We start from the raw sequence: 17826 nt of genomic DNA on the forward strand, positions 1-17826 counted from the left end.
CCGGGTGAAGGCAGGCCGACGCCGGCGACGTGGCTCGCGTAAATGCATCCTGCGCCCGCGCATGCAGACGAGCTCTGGTCCGTCTGGTGCACGCGCGAGGCCAACTCCAGCGCACGACGCCAACGACCGTCTTACCCTGATTCGGTTCATTTGGGTAGGGTAATGAGACCATGTCCGGACCTATTCTGGAATACGATGGCTGTGTTGAGCACGTGACAGCATCCTTTGGCCTCATCCTGTCCGCCTTTATTTTTAAACAACTTTCGAAAAACCACACCCTGGTTCAGCTCAGCGGCCCTAAATCACGCCGGCAACAGAGCCAGCAACATACACGTCCTCGCCGGCAACACAGCCAGCCTCCAAAATGAATGTGTTTCTCGCCGGCACACAACCAGCGGCCGACACCCATGCCAACCTCCAAAAAAGAACGACCACGACCGATCGGACGACCTAGTTTAGGCCGTCGGCGTCGAACATCTCCTTTTGCCTGGCCTCGAACCAGCTCCACGTCTTCTCGCTCATATTGGTCAACTCCACGCTCATGATCGCAAGGGCCACCTCCTTTGATTTGGTTGCGGCATTGGTGGCCTCGATGTTGAGCTGCCTCTGCCTGGTCGTGACATTGGCGGCCTTGATGTCGAGCTGACTTTGTCGGGACGCCTCCTCCATGTCGATCTTCCTCTTCTTGGTCGCCTCCTTCATCTCAACCTTCTTCCTTTGAAACTCTAGGTATTGCTTCATTTGCTTGTCCTTGCTTTGTCGCTTCTTCTCGTCCCTCACATCCTTTTGAGACATCATGCCATGCAAAGCCTCATGCAAGGCCATAGATGAGGCATCACGTATGTCGTCCACCTTGGAGTTAGTCTTGCCCCTCGGCCTCTTCAACGCCTCGCCATCTCCACCTCCGGCCAACGCGACCGTCTTCTTGCCTCTCTTTCTTTGAAAATCATGGTATTGATCCTTGAACTTAGGACAATTGTTGATGATCGCCCAATAATGCGTAAGAGTGAATGGCTTGTCATTGTGCCGGGCCTTGAATGCTTCCAAAGATTGAAATGCCTACACGACATGATCAACAACAATTGACATGCAAACATGTACAAGGCCGAAGTCTCGTGGCCGTAGCAACCAAAGAACTAGGATGAGGAGAGCATACCATGTCCCCAATGCCGAGAACACTCATGGGCCGTGCTTCAACCCACTCAAGTGCGGCACAATACTTGTTGCACTATTGTTGGATGAACAACCACCTCTTTTGAATCGAGGTGATGCCACGGTCGCTCGTAATTTGGTAGGGCTCAAACATCTTTCTTTCATGGAATGTTTTATAGACACTCGTCTAAAAAACAAGGCCCTTTTGTTGCGCGCTGGTCCTCGGATCTTGGCTAATCTCCATCCAACATTGGCAAATCAACATGTCCTCGTCTTGTGAATATGTACCCGTGCGAATGCTCTTTCTCCTCTTTTGTGCTTCCGCTTTTTGGGTGAGCTCGTCGATGAACAATGGCTCGCCCCCAATATCAATGTCATTGCCTTCTTCTTCATCACCATCACCTTCGCAATAGATGTCATCGTCTTCATGCCACGAGTCACCATGGTCGTAGTCAGCATGGTCGTGGGCCTCTTCATCGGCAATGTACTGGGCGCGGCCATCCTGACTTTGGGTCTCCTCGGGATCGTAGGCACCGCCATGCCGACCCTCGTAGATCACATCCTCCATGAACTGATTGTAGAAGGGGTCATCGACCGTTGGCGTTGGTGTTGGCATTCCGTCGAACAGTACGCGGGGGGACGACATGGTGCCCGTAAACGATGATCGTGGTTGCTTTCTTTGCATCTCGACGGACGGCCGGCCGCCGCTACTGGACCCCGGCGTGACGTTGAGGTCGATGACGCCCGAGGGGCGCGGTGTGGACGGCGTGATCACGCCAACGTCCGACGACCCCGAAAAACGGGTCTGGCCGTCGTGCCTTGGCGGGGGAAAGCCGGGCGACATAGGCGTGGTCCGCGACGTCGGTGACTGACAGTGGGGAGGCTTGGCGACCGACGAGCCTGTGCTCGCCGGGCCGATGGCCGATTAGAGAAACCCGCCGGACGTCAAATGCCAAGCATGAGGAGGGTGTGCGCTTTGTTGACGATGGCCTCCTTCTCCTCGACCTCGGCCTTGCGCCGCGCGACCTCCATCACATCGCGCTCGGCAGCGAACTTGGCCGCGGTGGTCTTGCCCTTGACGGCGCCCTCTGGTTCCTCCTCTTCGTCGATTCCGCGTCCAACTTGGCGAGCTCCTCCGACGTGCATTCCGCCCGCGGCTTCCTTGCACCCTTGGCCTTCTTCTTCTTCACCTTTCCGGGCGGGTCGACGGCCAGGCCGCGCGGAATTCGGCTGGGCGTCGGCCATGAACGGGGGAAGGGTAGGTGGGGGGGGGGGGCGTGGGAGGGTTTGAGGGAAAATGGCGCCAATTGGGGCGCGGGGGGTTTGCTTTGTGGCACCGACGAGCGGGCCAATGGAGGACAAGAGTGCGCGTGCCGCCCGTCCGCGCGCTGTCCATTTCACCTCAAAAACGGCGCAAACTTGGGCCGGGATGGTTCGAAAGCGGACAGAAAACAAACAAAGGTCTGTTCGCGCTCGCGCGCTGGGCCGTCTGGTTTATCCATTCTGCCCCAGACAAACGCACCCACATGATGGGTCACGCGCTGGAGTTGGCCTGACGTGCACATTTTGGCGCGACAGCGGACGCAGCAAACCGAGCGAGTGCATTTTCGGTGGTGGACCACTCGGCATACGCGTGGCCGGCCCGTCTCCCGGGGGTCCCTGACCATGGCCTCCTGCGTACGCCGCTTGTGTGGTACTAGGCGAGTAATGGCGAACACAGAGCCACAGAGGGGAGAGCTGAGCAGCGCTGCCATGACCGTGATATGGGTCACGGCTTGCTGGCCACTGCACCGAGGGGGAGAGAAGCGGACGTATGTACCTGAGCATAGATAGCATTATCCGTTCATGTGCCCTTGCACTTGGATTACTACAAAAGATAATGCATGTGCTGCTGCATCTGCAAAGTGGAAAGCACCAACTCTTTCCACCAGATGGGGCTCGTCCGTCTAAAAAATCGTGCTTGGACAGTCGATAAGGTGCTGTGGGCTCGTGCGATGGGTTCACTCGTGTACGTACTAGCACAAAACATAATAATCAACCCATATTGGAGCACAGACAAGAGAACTGTGCCCACAAGCCACAACCAGCACCAGCGGGATGACTCCTGCGGTTGGTTTGATCACAACAATACCTCAAACGCCGACGGATCATCATCAGACGCGGCTAGGGAAGATGCTTCCTGCGCCCAACAACATACAGCTAAATACCTTCAATTCTAACATCAGTCAGTGAGTCCTGCCATGGCATTGTTTGCATCAACTTCCTCCTAACACCCGGGCACCAAGAATGCCCACCCCACTACCAAAACAACGCCTCCCTCTCCCTGCGACCCCAACTCATCATCGTGCAGGTGCTATTTACATACAGATTACAACAGACGCTGTCACCTAAATTCAGGACCAAACAGACAAAAGGGAGACTAAAGCACCACCTGCCTAGTTCCTCATCTAACAGGAAGGAGAATCCTACCAAGGAAACCTCGTGTCACAAACGGTCAGCCCGATTACCGGTTGTTCTAGGAACAAACAAAATAAGCCGAAGAGGAGGGCATACATACACCAACGACGACCTCAGCACGACACATACATGGAATTCCTCAATGAAGTGCTGAACTTCCGTGACAACACAATGAGCCATAAAAATCGGTGACGGTCAGCCGCGAATCTTGTCCAACACCTGCAGTGCCTCAGTAGCTGTCTATCGAACCGTTGGAATTGATGTTTGATCTCAAGGAGAAGATGGCGCACGCTGAGCTGTAACATGCGCGCCACACCTCGACATGCCGTCAATGCTATGCTGTGTTACGTTCTAGTGCTTTGACTGCTTTGATCCTCCTCACACTTTGCAATCACGTCTCGAAGCTCGGAGCAAAGTCTGGCAACCTCGGGATTGTCCCAGTGTGGTCTGAGCTGGTCCATCAGCATGCTGCACGGATCAGGATCAGGGTTGATGGGAGGCAAATCCCGTGGCACGAGAGGGACAAGAAACGGGTGCTGAAGCAACTGAGGTATTCTCCACCGTTCGTCTCGGTCCCAGGCCAGGCACCTTTGCATGAGATCAATAAGCCATGGGTTGTCGACCGGTTCATAACTGATCTTGTGGTTCCTATCGGTAACAGCTTTGAATTTGGTCCAGAAAGTCGTGTAGTCTGCAAATGGTGTCTTACCATACACCATCTGATAAAGAATACATCCAAGAGACCAGATATCAGTTGGCCGACCACACTTGAAAACGTTACCACTTGAATCTTGCTCATTACATAGCAATGCTTCGGGTGACATGTAGTTAAGTGTTCCTACCTGCGCTTTACAGGGAGAGATCAAAGATTAGCATGCCAGATACAACAAAACTTGATGTGATTGGTCAGTAATATTCTTAGTAATACAACAAGTATATGCAATGGCAGAAATAAACGAGCAAAAGCAAGTTGCATCCCATGGTACCTGAGAATCACGCTGAATGTTTGTCGTATCATTCATTATAGCTTTGGCAATGCCAAAGTCTATTAGCTTCAGTGATCCCTTCACAAGCATAAAATTTGCAGGCTTCAGATCGGAATGCACTATCCGTTCCTCATGTATTGTATTGACTGCTTCAAGCATTTGCTGAATCACAAAACAAGGTAAATTTGAGAAGGCGCTAGGATTTTTGAAATTCAGAATGAAATAACCACTTATCTGAAAATATTCATCATTAATAATGCAGGCACAGGTTCTAGCAACCGACGTCCCCAAAATGCAAGGAGTATTTTGATTAATTAGGAGAAGGTTTGGGCCAACAAAGACATGTGGTTTATGTGACATAAAATTGATGTTATTAGAAATGATTGCATTTCTATATATCACACACACAACCACACACTAATCAATTAATTATTGGTCAAAGCCTTGTCTCAATGAATCACTACACATTACATGTTGGGACGGAGCAAGTATATGTTTAACAGAGCCAAATAAACACATGCATGCTTAAAATTTTGCACATGCCAATATTACGCAATACTCCCTCCTTCCCAATTTGTTAGGCGCATTAGATTTTCATGCAATCCCAATATGCAAGGCAAATGCAGCTAATCTCCTCTCTTGAGTAGTTATTGAGGATCGCTAATTTCATGGAGGTAGTCAAAAGAGATCGTGCATGCATCCTTCCTTTTTTCCTGAGCCGTGATTGCCTCCCTCTACGATGGTTCAACTAGCGATTAATTGGTGCGCTAATCTTCGTGCTAATACTAATACGCCTAATAATATGGGAAGGAGGAAGTATATCATAGTCAACTACATTACTTCCAGCTCTATCAGTATAAAATATTAACCTACATTGCACATAAGATGTATTGGGGCTTAGTACAAACTTTAAAAGCACAGTAACTCAATAGAATGTGTGAACATTAACCTAAGCAGGACACATACAAATGAACAATGGAAAATTGTGTAGCAGTTGGGAAGAGGCAATGCAATTAAAAAACTGGAACAATATTTCTGAGATAAATTGATAAAATACTCTAAAATAAGTTAACAAGATTTGGTTCACCGAGTAAACTGCAACAACTTTTTAATGTTGATTTGAAGATTGGGAAGAAAAGCTTGCATCAAAGGTATCCACCTACATTCTAGTTCAAAGTTAAGCTAATTGTCCTCTACTCAAGCCTTATGCTATTACTTAAATCGAATTAAATAAAGGTTACCTGCCAATAAAACCGCAGCCAATTTTCATCTATTTTCATATTTGAGTTGTTCCTCTCCTTCCACTTCTGAGCAACCATATGTGCTAAATCAATTTCGCCAAACTCAAGGACCATGTAAATGTATTGATCATCCTTAATTTTTCCATCCCGAGGTGAGATAGGGCCTTCTTTAAGTAAATTTTTATCAGTGACCTGGTACATGCCAAAAGCCTTAGGCAGATTAGATAATATTTCCAATATACAGTGAAAGTATCCTGTGCACAGTGCTGCCGCTAAATACTACTCCCTCTGTAAACTAATATAGAATGCGTGAACATTAACCCCTGGCAGTGAAGTTTAAAAATATCAAGCAATGGAAATTTCAAACGACATGATTTTGTTATGCATTCACCTGAAGGGCAAAAGTTACGAGAGAAGTTCTAGACAATACAAGGAGCAGAGGGAACAAGAAGCTTCGAGTTCAAAGACAATAGAAGTTAATTTTCTGTACGGCATAATAAATAAACTAAAATATCATAGCATCCCTCTGCATTTAATAAAATACTCCGAGAACACAGAAAATGAGTCCGATAACTCAATAGAGATGCTGTGTACAAGTATCAAGTTATATGCAGCCCAAAACTAGTAGAGATAAGGTTAATACCAGTACCTCGTAATCAATTAGCTGTATGATGTTACTCTTTCCTTTCAGCTTATTTAGGTAACCGATTTCTTGGCAAAAGCCATATGCCGTCGGGTAGTCACGACCTTTAAGCTTTATCTTTTTCAGGGCGTATATTGCACGTTCCATTGATATAACTTTGTGAACTTCACTGCTGCCACCAGAACCTATTTTACCAAGTTTCTGATAAAGTTTCCCGTTCACCTTAAAGAAATGTTCAGGATCATAACCCTTTTTTCGGCGCTCCTTCTGATCCCTGTTTGCTTGCGAAGTACCCCCATCCTTGGCAGACGTAGATTGTTCATTAGCAGATAACCCTTGGCCTTGGGATGGCAAACCTCCATTGCCAGGGGCAGCTTTGTCCGTTGTATTAGGAACCTGATGGTTTTTAGGATTCCAATCACCAACACTTGATGGCATTGCAGCTTCTTGCTGTTTGGGAGGGACACTACCTGGTATAGCTGCAGATGATTCCACTGTACATTCAGGCATCTGCATTGGCGAAGCATATCGGCTACTCTGAGGAACTCGTGTATTTTGCCCTGAATGTAGTGATACAGCAGTAACAGAAGAACCAACGACAGAGCAACGGGTCATTGGCTCTCCATGATTCTGATTACAAGCTTCTTCAGTCCCTTTTTGAGGCAAATTTGCTGCATCATACTTGACATCCATCTCAACTGGTGCACCAGCTAGCTCAAGCTTCTGATGTTTCCCGCCTTGATCATGTGCTGCTTGAGCCACATGATAATTATCTCCTGCTGACAATGAAACAGAATGCAGATAAGACAACATACTGTCCATTCTACTGTCAGTGGTTACTCCTACATTCTCACCTGCAATGTAAACCGGTAACTAAATACAGAAACAGGTCTGCATTTAACTTTACAAAATAGCCAGAGTCAAAAAAGGAATCTTACCCTGAGAAGTTAAGTGTGAATCGCCAACTGAATAAAACTGATCTTTCTTGAAACCGACGGCCACTGATGCATTTCGAGATGTGATCCGAGATGAAGAAACATCTAACGACGACTTATTCCTGTCCACAAACACATCCATTTCATTCTTCTGCTGGTCGTTTTGACCAGCAATCTGATTATGGCCATCTGTGATAGTACTCAACATGGAAGGTGTAGTCAACATGTCGTTTTGATTTGATGCCAGTACTCCTGCACCAGCGTTAACATCCTTTTGATCAGGTGACACCTTTTGCAACCTGGAGGCCGCCAGCACGCCTCTCTGCTTCTGCATAGCCATTCCTCCAGAACTCTCTCTAACAGAAGGGCTGGTACCAGCTTTCGCCGGCCCCTCACCTCGAGGCAACAGGATACGAGTTGCACGCTGTGTTGTACCTGAGGCAAGTTCAAGTTAAAACAAGATGACAACGCATTTTAGACAAATTCGGTTGTAAACGAGCATCTTTCTCTGTAGCAGGGACAGGGAATAGAATCGGAAAGACAATTTAACTGTAATTCTTACCGGGAACAGGGCCTACCACAAAAATGTTTTTTTACCAGGACGATAACTCAGCTTTATGTTAAAATTCCACATATAACATTACAATATTTCATTTATTCCAAATATTTTCTAGTATGTGAAGAAAAGGTCTAGACTCTGTATAGACGGAATCTATCTAAAGAAAAGTCTAGCTTCCGTATAGACAGAATCTAAATTAATATAATCCATGAGAAGAAAAGGTCTAGATTCCATATAGACGGAAATCTGAGATACAAACCACATAGGAATTTTGCAAAAAAAAACATCAAACTAATTTCTAGGATTTTAAAACTGAGCTCAAGTCTGAAACTTTAAAACCATTTTTTCCTTAATCAAGCTGCAGTGAATATACAATTGCATTGCAGAGCAACTGAGAGGAAATGTGATATTACAACCCTCGGATAACAAACAATATCTCGCTTAAATCTAATTTGCCACACCGATTGATAGACTTTCTAGAACGTCTTTTTGACATAGCCTTACAAAATAAGCACATCACAGCTCACCATCCGCAAACAAAAGTAGAGCTAGCACTAACAGTCAGGATCTACTTGCAGGTTTATTTCCCGTGTCCTGAAGCTACTGCGTGTTAACTTGGTTCGATTTGCAGGTGACAAACGTTGAACTAGATGCATAACCCTAGATGGAAGCAGCAACGCTTAGGCCTAGGGTGTGGCTGAGCTCACCGAGAGGCCTCTGGCGCTTGCAGGCCGCATGGATCTGGCCCAGGAAGTCGAGAGGGTCGCCCGTGACGGTGGAGGAGGAGGAGGAGCCCGAGGAGGAGGTGAGGTTGGTGTGGCCCGTGTCCCCGGCGGCGGGGAACGTGTTGCTCCTGCCGGCGGCCGCGGCGTCGTCGGGGGCCGGGGGGCGGAGGAAGTTACCCCTCCTCTCCATCGGCTGCGTCGGGGCAGGCGGTGGGGCCCAGCGGCATCTCGCCGGAGAGGCGGACCGGGTGGGGGAGAGGCCCTAGGGTTCCGGAGCTCGAGGCGGCCGCTCCGGGGGTCGCGGAGGGGGACGCTCGGAGCCGGCGGATTCCCGGCGCTGTACGCGCGCGGTGGTGCGGCGCGGGCGCGGCGGCGGCCGTGGGACGGGGAGCCGGAGCGAATCGGAGGGGTGGGGGGTGGGGGTGGGGCAGGAGGGAATGGCGACGGAGCCCCCAAATTTTGAAATGGAAGCCGAGCGAGCAGGACGACGGAGCAAAACCTTTTTTTTTTGCCACAAATGCCGCCGCCGTGCTGGTTGGGCTAGCAGGGCCTCCTGGCCGAAGCCCAGTTTTAGTACTCGGTATGGGCTTTAATCAGTCAGGTAGCCCGTCTGGCCCGGTTAAGTCGGCCTCACTACTTCCAGCGCGGTGGGGCTCAACTGTTTCTGCTCTGATGATTTCTCAAGCGTCCGGTGAAGCAAGCGGCGGAGCGTCCCCGCGGCAAGGGATGGCGGCGTGGGCGGAGCAGCTGCAGCGCGAGCTCGCCGGCCGCGGCCTCGCCGTCGCCTCCGTTCCAGGGAAGGGCCGCGGCCTCGTCGCCTCCCGCAGCTTCTTCCCCGGTAACCCCGCCCTCCCTTCCCTCGGTCGCAGCCCTTCTTTGCCCCTATACGCTGACCTGCCCGCGAACCGCTCGGTGAAATGCCCAGATGAATGGCACACGTAGTTGTTGCCGGGATGGACGATACTGGTCCTTGAGTCGAGCTTGGCCCGCTGGTTTATGTATAATCAAGCTCATGTGGTGGGATTCTCCGGCGGTTTTGCAGGGGAGGTCATTATTTGCCAAGAACCCTATGCTTCTACGCCCAACAGGATTTCGGTTGGATCGAGCTGCGACCACTGCTTCGCCTCCGGCAACCTGAGGAAGTGCTCGGTTTGTCGAGTAGCTTGGTACTGTGGGAGCGTGTGCCAGGTGCTGACTCTGCCCTTCAATTGTTTCACGTTGTTGATGGACAGATACATACTTCTGTGGCCATGCGTAAATATTCTTTGTACTGATTGTTATGCGTTCAGTGATGTCACTTCTTTCAGTGAAATTTTGTTACGCAGAAAGAAGAATGGAAGCTGCATCAACTTGAGTGTCAAGCCATCTCAGCGCTGACAGAGGAAAGGAAGAAGATGCTTACTCCTACAATCCGTTTGATGGTGAAGCTTATACTAAGAAGAAAACTGCAAAGCGAGAAGGTATTGGGCTGGTTTGGTCTATTCCTGACAAAAACTTTCTGTACAGTACCTCTGTATTTTCAGTGCATCAGTGTTAGCTGCATCCTGTTAGCTTGATACTACTTGTATTTCCAGGCCATTCCATCTTCAGCAACAGATAACTACGATCTAGTGGATGCGTTGGAGTCCCGTATCCTGCCCACTTGACACATTGATTCATGATAAATTATAAAGATTATGCTTTGTGAGTGTTGGATTGACTTCGCATGAATAGACATCTCGAAGGTTGATGATAATCAATTGGTCCTCTATGCTCAGATGGCCAATCTTGTGCAGCTGATTCTCCCTTCAATTGAACTTGATCTTAAGGAAATTGCACATACTTTTTCTAAGGTAATGCCCAATTGCCCATAATATGTTTTTGTCCTTAGGATCTTAAATGTTTTAACTGCTATGGTAGACAGAGATTCAAATTAATTATGCGATGCATTATGCTGATGAAAACAGCTGGTTTCAGGTGTTATTGTGAGTGTTTGATGCCTTTGTGTTTCTCTACTCTGATAGCTTTTTAATTTCTGAACGTTGAGATCGAGTGTTTGGTCTGAACCCCTCAGAGATGTCCTAGAACTTGCTAATCCTGACAGATCTCGAAAAGGGTGGTGGCACTAGAACCAAATCTACATGCACATCAAAACTTTCTATCTTAGCCAAGCTAGCACCTCTGCCCCGCCTTTTCCTCCCTTGTTAAGTCCTAATTTCCTGATATCTCAAGTAACCAAGGACTCATATGGTCTTGTTTGAGTAGAGTAAAATCAGGTCTATATACTTCCTGTGTAGATAAACCAGCATGCTACTGGAGAAAAGACGTGTGATCTCCAAATATTGTGAAATGAGCCCTTTTTGTAAATCGAAAAGCACACTTTACAGTTAAAAAAATGTAGTTCTTTACGCAAGTACATATACATTCTTACTAACCTGTAAAATTTGATAATATGTTTATTTAAGGGCTACACAAAAAAAGAAATGTATGTGGATCTATAATAGACGCTGTTCGGTATTATAGATCCACATATTTGTTGTTTCTGCACCCCACAAATGAAAACAGTTATTATCGTTTTTTTACATCATGTAGAACACATCTATAGGTACACGTGGAATTGTTTTCAATTTTTTATGAAACTTTGAAATATGATTTAAAAAAAAAATTGGACACAGGGGACCTGGGAGCTAAAACACCTCTCTCATGTTGTCGTAATACTTATTCTACCCCAGTTATACAATTTGCTGTGTTCTTCGGTCATTGCTATCAATAGTTTGGATCATTTTCCAATGAAGAGTATAGAAACACAAGGGCATCAAACACTCAATATTTTGAACTTGATCTGAAGGAAATTGCACATACTTTTTCTAAGGTAATGCCCAATGTTCTGATAGCAAAGCACTAAATTAAAGTGTGTCTCCGCCTAGACCATGGCCATGTTGAGATCGAGTGAATGCTCGGATGGTAGCTATGCCTCACAAGGTGTGGACTCCGACCTTTCGTTGTCGCATTTCTAGGTGCCTGACTCTTCTTTATTATAAGGACACTGAGGGGCATCTTCCCCTTGAATGATTGGAGTTTGTTTTAGAGCATAGTCATTTTCTGTAATTCTAGTCCTTTGTGTAAACAGAAGTTGGCATTGTGTATTGTCACGTGCTTGAGATCTTAGCTGTAATTGGAAGCCTTAGACCCAACCCCCTGGGCTTGGGCAGTGCCGTGATTGCAGTGCAGCCGACCCAAGTACAGGTGTGCAACTGTGGGAAGGGCTGGGTTCGGAGACAAATCTCCCTTTTCTTGTTAATTATTTCTTGCTTGATAATAAAACTGTGCCCAAGTCCTTTTAAAGACTGGCCCTAACAAAGTGATATAATCAAACCTCAAATGTAACTGGAAGTAAATATATTAACTTGGAAGGAAGCAAATAAAAGATAGCTCTATGTCGGCCTGCAACATCCACCTGGCTTTCCCATCACCTGCAGTTTTGTTTCCTGTCCCTACCGACAGTAACTGATCAACTTACTGTCGGAGCTCTAGCCTTGTCGTGCCGGTGGTAGTGGTAGCACCACATGACACCTTATGATACATAACTTATTTATGAAATAAGTGTGATTGGTTTATTGTCTTCTACATGTGTGCAGTTCACCTGCAATGCTCATACCATATGTGATCCTGAACTGAGGCCCCTTGGGACTGGACTGTTTCCTGCTATATCAATTATTAACCACAGGTAGTATCTGAGCTTTTGTTCACCTGTTTAGCATTTCTCTCAGATTTGATCATTTGTTAAATCATTGTACTTGTATTTACCCTTTTTTGGTATAAAGTTGTGTACCAAATGCAGTTTTGCTATTTGAGGGTCGGACTGCATATGTACGCGCGTTGCAACCCTTGAGTAGCAATACTGAGGTAAGGAATCTATTTTTTGGTCTTCTGCCTTCGTCATTCATTTGTTAATATGCATGCTATGCTTTCTTTTTCTTTACATTTCCTCTCATTCTGGAGAATGTTGGATGAATATGCTTTGTCAGGTATCAATAAGTTACATCGAAACTGCAGCAACCACTTTGAAGAGACACAATGATCTCAAGCAGTACTTCTTCACCTGCACATGTACCCGATGTATTAAGGTTTTCCATTCTGGTTCCCCGCTTTTTTATTTTCCCCAGGAAATTAACATCTGACGGGGGCATATAATATGCACTAGCACCTTTGAGGTTCTGCTAGTGTACTAGGCCACTAACAAACACATTTATAACATGTGAAAAATACAGAAAAAAAATCATGACATATATATGATATATATGTACCTTGCTACAAAATTTCAAGTCAGAGCTCTGTTACATTTTCGTCAATGTTACAGGATTCTGAGGAAGATGCTCTCCTGGAGGGATACAGATGCAAGGACCAAAAGTGTGATGGCTTTCTGCTGCCTGACTCGGGTTGGTTGGAAATTAGGAAAATAATAAATGAAGAGATGCAACAAAGAAAATACTAAACCATAAGCAATTGTTCTTTATCTTACATTCTATCTCTATTCAACATCTCCAGGAAAGAAGGCTTATGCATGCCAGAAATGTAGCATTTCTAGAGATGAAGAAGAGGTAAAGAAGGTGTCAAGTGAAATATTACTGTTGTCTGACAAAGCTTCTTCTCTTCTTTCATCTGGAAGTATCCTTCGCTATCATTTTTTTCTGAAATAAATATATCTAATAAGCTTATGTTTTGTATTTCACAAAATTTGCTACCTTAATAAGCAATATAGATAATAGTGAAGCAGGTTCAGTGTACAAGATCATTGAGCAGTTAGAACAGCAGCATTACCATTCTTTCTCGATCACTTTGCTTCACACACGTGAAACACTCCTGAAGGTATATTTCTAGCTTGTGTAGGAAAAACAACTATTTAAGGATGCACAACACATTTACTAGAATGACTGTATGAGTAACTACTGCCACTCACCCATGCAACTTCACTAGGTCTACTATCTCACCAGGCATACCATTGCTGCAGATATATATGGAGTTGCAAGATTGGCAGACTGCATTGATGTATTGCAGAATGACTATTCCAGTTTATGAAAGTAAGTCAACCTTGATCCTATTGTATTTAACTGGGAATATCTTATGCTATACAATTATATAATATATATTTTACACCATCGTGGTTCTGAATTAAAGGGTTTGAATTCTATCAAATCATATTCTAACGTCCGAGGTTAACTTCAGGAAAAACTTTGCATGTTTGTGAGAAAATTGTCTCAGTCTCATGCCAGGAAGTGCATTCCATCTGTTATCCCTATTCCTGTTTGATCTTGTTTTTTGGGCCTCTCTTTTTTTGTCTTAAAGTTTGATAGGCAGCAACCTGTAGGGTTAACCCACAAAGAAAGATACAGTGAAGAGTGAACTTAGGATGATCTGTTTTTGTCTCGTAAAGAAACAATTCATAGGTTGAAACCTGCTATTATGCTTCTTTTCATTGAAATCCCAAAACTACACTTATTGATAGCACTTGCTAAAAATATCATCTTGAATAGTGCGCGATAAAGTTATCAGTGAACAAAAAGTGAGAACCCTGCAGTGATCATGATCAGTACAATAAGTATCTATAATGCCGGGACTGCTGCAGCATGATAACATTGATATTTTTTGCCACAACCCACAGGCCACATAGTAGCTGGTAGAACATTATATCAGCAAGGAAGGGCAAGGGCAAAAGTTTATATATGATCTTAACAGTTTGAAAGGACATTTGCAAGCGATACAATAAAAGCTGCTGTTTCTTTTCATTGAAAAGAATGTTTTCTCAATTTTTCATTGCTCTTCCTTATGTTAGCTCACTGTTTATGGCAAAACTCGATGTTCGCTAATGCTGTTGCACTTTCATCAGGAGTTTACCCACCTTTTCATCCAATGGTCGGACTGCAATTCTATACTTGCGGAAAGCTCGAATGGTACGGATACTTTTACCTATCCACACACTTCCATGCATGTGTCATCCATGATGTGATAGCTTTCCCTGCCAGGATATGCCTTGTCTGTTAATCATTTGTGCGATTATCTGATGCTAACTTTGGCACTGGTAGGATATGGACATGCCCTTCCATAGCACATTTTGACACAAGGTTTTAAGTTGTGATTGTCTTTCATATACTCCCCCCACTTCTAAATATAAGCCTTTTTTTTTGCTGCTATATAAGCCTTTTTAGAGATTTCAATACGGACTACATACGGATGTATATAGACGTATTTTAGAGTGTAGATTCACTCATTTTGCTACATATGTAGTCCATATTGGAATCTCTAAAAGGGCTTATATTTAGGAACGGAGGGAGTAGTAATTAAAATTCGCAAGTAGTCCCTATGTTTGTCTTCTGTCTAACACTGGCTCTCTGTTTTCTTCTTTCCTGACTGTTCCTTCTTTGCACCGCTGAACAGTGCTAACTAAAAGCTCCCCCATGCCATAGGTTGCTTGAGTACACGGAGGACGCTCTGAAATCATTAACTAGGGCAGCAGATGTACTTCGGATAACACACGGCACACAATCCCAGTTCATGAAAGAGCTATTTGGTAAGCTGGAGGAGGCGAGGGCTGAAGTTTCATTTAGGCTATCGTCTGGAGACGAGCAAATTTCATGAGAAGACGCAACTCACCGTGATGACAAATAGGGATTGTCGATCATGCCTGAAGATAATAAAGAGGATGCTGTGGTCACGATGAGATTGAAATCTGAGGTTTCGTCGAGGGAGGGCGATGGGGACAAGGGTGGTTAAACGGATCGCATAGACACGCTCTACAAACAGCATGCCTTTGTCTGATGTAACGTTGATGATGTGTTGAGTTTAATGATGTAGCATTATTAGTTCCGTGGTTTCTTCTTTGGGCATTTCTCCTATCCAGAAGCTTGACTTTTTGTCCATAAGACCATAACTAAATCCGTCACATGGAGATTGCCTCATCAATCATCTTGCTAAAACAAGGTGGAGTAGTATGGGGGGAAAGACTCTAGGAGTTGCAATCGAAATGCATTTACTGAACTTCAACAGCGAAGAAGAATTATGACCAAGCGGCAAATGAATATACGTTTCGTCGTCGTCTACACATGTGATTTTTGTCGGTTCAAACGCGCTATCTGCTATAGGGGCTAAGCTCAAACATTACTATTTACACGTCCTGTGTTGCCTCAGGATGGAAAAAGGAACATTTTGGATAGTTGGCACCTGATTCTTCGTAGCGGTAGAGACTAGCATTTAGCTAGTATTATTACAACGGAACTCGGACCATCTTCAGCACAAACAAATTCGGAATTACCTTACATACGATCTTTTCTCATCCGATTTTGTACGACAAGAGAGAAGCCTGGTTCAATCTGATGTGGCCCATGAGCCCAGATCAGTCTTATCGTACACAACTTCGGATGAATGTCATTGTGCGTGTAGCAACACTCAAAAAAAATTCCCCTTGTAGCCTCTTGAAACCCTACAAATCCAGCAAGAAGATTTTTCGCAGCATCAGTGAACGTTACACCAATCCCCCCCCCCCCCCCCCCCCCCCCCGCGCGCCCGCCCCGCAAACACTTGATTATATTTATTATCATTCTGAAGTGATTAAGTTTGATCGTCTCACAGTCTATAAATCAGTACAAGTTGCTTTTACTTAGCTAATAGATGTCTCTACTATCTGGATATCAGGGCTCTTAATTAACTTACTGTACTAGTAACAAATATATATGTACATCAAATGTGTATAGCAGGTAAATATCAGCTCTGAAGTTTATTTATTTTTTATGCAAATATTAAATCTTCTAACAGAAATAACAAGAACCAAAACAATCTACCTGTTTTTTCATATGGCATGAATCAGGTAGGAGCATTGCGTATATAAAATTAGGGCTTTCTCTGTACCTGGATTCAGTGACGGAGACAGGAGGTTACTGGTTATTTGCTGCTAAAAGATCATTTTCCTAAGGTTTGGCCCTCCCCAATATGTTTTACCATCACTCGGCCCCCCTGATCATACTTTCCTGGCTCCACCACTGCCTGGATTAATTGGTGCCAAAGGTCGTCCCATTGGTTGGCATGCTTGATTTCCTCCTGAAAACGACCCTTGAAAAAGGAGAGTAGATTTAACATTGACTATGCATCCACTCCTATTCACCAGCGTTTCAAATTAAATTAAGAATCAAAGTAATGTTGTTAAGCTCATTTTCAGCAAAATAGAGTGGAAATTATTGTAGTTTTTTCTTTATGGCAGCAAAACCAATTTGGCTAATTTATAGGAAACACGGAAGAAATGATTACGTGATAGATGTATTCCTTTAGATCTGGAATGCTGCTGCGATGGCATGTCCGGTGCACCACACAAAGCACCACACTATGCTGTAAATGAAAACAAACTTGAAATATCGACGTTGATAACTGGATTCCTGTGTAGCCACCATAGCATTTGTGATTAAAACACGATCAAGAAAAAGAGTAATCCCCCTCCGTGAGCAAATTGTAACAGAGGGCAAGGGTGTAGTGTAAGGGCCTATAGCCCCCCCCCCCTCCCCCTCCACGCGCAAATTGTAAATTTTCAATAATTGTTTATTTACCCAAAAAGGCTTTCGCCCCGCTTTATATATAAAGCAAACCAGCAGAGCAACAAGGTTCGACAAATGTTCACACCGCACACAAGTAGCCATGGTTCTGCCAAGGGCACAGCTATAACAAACCCTAAAACAACGACGAAAAGACAAGAGCAGCGGCAGCACATGTATCCTATAATTGTTTATTTAGGGGTACATATATCCTATAATCATTATTTTTATCTATAATCACATATATGTTGTACTAATTCCTTATTTTTTTGATGAAAATGATCTTTTCGATGTTTGTATCTTATGACTAGCCAAGAAATGTATCAGAGGGTTGATCAGCTAATTCTCATAGTGCAGATAAAAAAACGCCAATATTTGTATCTTATGACTAGGCAAGAAATGTACCAGAGGATTGATCACTTAATTATATTTTTTGTCATTCTGAAGTGATTAAGTTTGATCATCACACGGTCTATAAATTAGTACAAGTTCATTTTACTTAGCTAATAGATGTCTCTACTATCTAGATATCAGGGCTCAGGGCTCTTAATTAACTTACTGTACTACTAACAA

General features: G+C 44.9%; 1 protein-coding gene and 1 pseudogene across 1 annotated transcript; one reads left to right on the forward strand and one right to left on the reverse strand.

The window, feature by feature from the left end:
• Window positions 1-450: 450 nt before the first annotated feature.
• LOC123087146 (serine/threonine-protein kinase MPS1-like) lies at window positions 451-9133 on the reverse strand (annotated as a pseudogene).
• Window positions 9134-9340: 207 nt separating this feature from the next.
• LOC123087147 (histone-lysine N-methyltransferase ASHR1) lies at window positions 9341-15617 on the forward strand. The gene is made up of 14 exons (XM_044509060.1): window positions 9341-9536; window positions 9741-9886; window positions 10024-10158; window positions 10273-10327; window positions 10412-10530; window positions 12316-12404; window positions 12502-12583; window positions 12706-12804; window positions 13038-13116; window positions 13226-13345; window positions 13440-13546; window positions 13689-13758; window positions 14565-14628; window positions 15142-15617. The coding sequence occupies exons 1-14, from the start codon at window positions 9371-9373 to the stop codon at window positions 15311-15313; spliced, it is 1503 nt and encodes a 500-aa protein (XP_044364995.1). The 5' UTR covers window positions 9341-9370; the 3' UTR covers window positions 15314-15617.
• The last annotated feature ends 2209 nt before the right edge of the window (window positions 15618-17826 follow it).

Source organism: Triticum aestivum, chromosome 4A (genome assembly GCF_018294505.1).
Source record: "Triticum aestivum cultivar Chinese Spring chromosome 4A, IWGSC CS RefSeq v2.1, whole genome shotgun sequence".
In the NCBI taxonomy this organism is placed as follows: Eukaryota; Viridiplantae; Streptophyta; class Magnoliopsida; order Poales; family Poaceae; genus Triticum; species Triticum aestivum.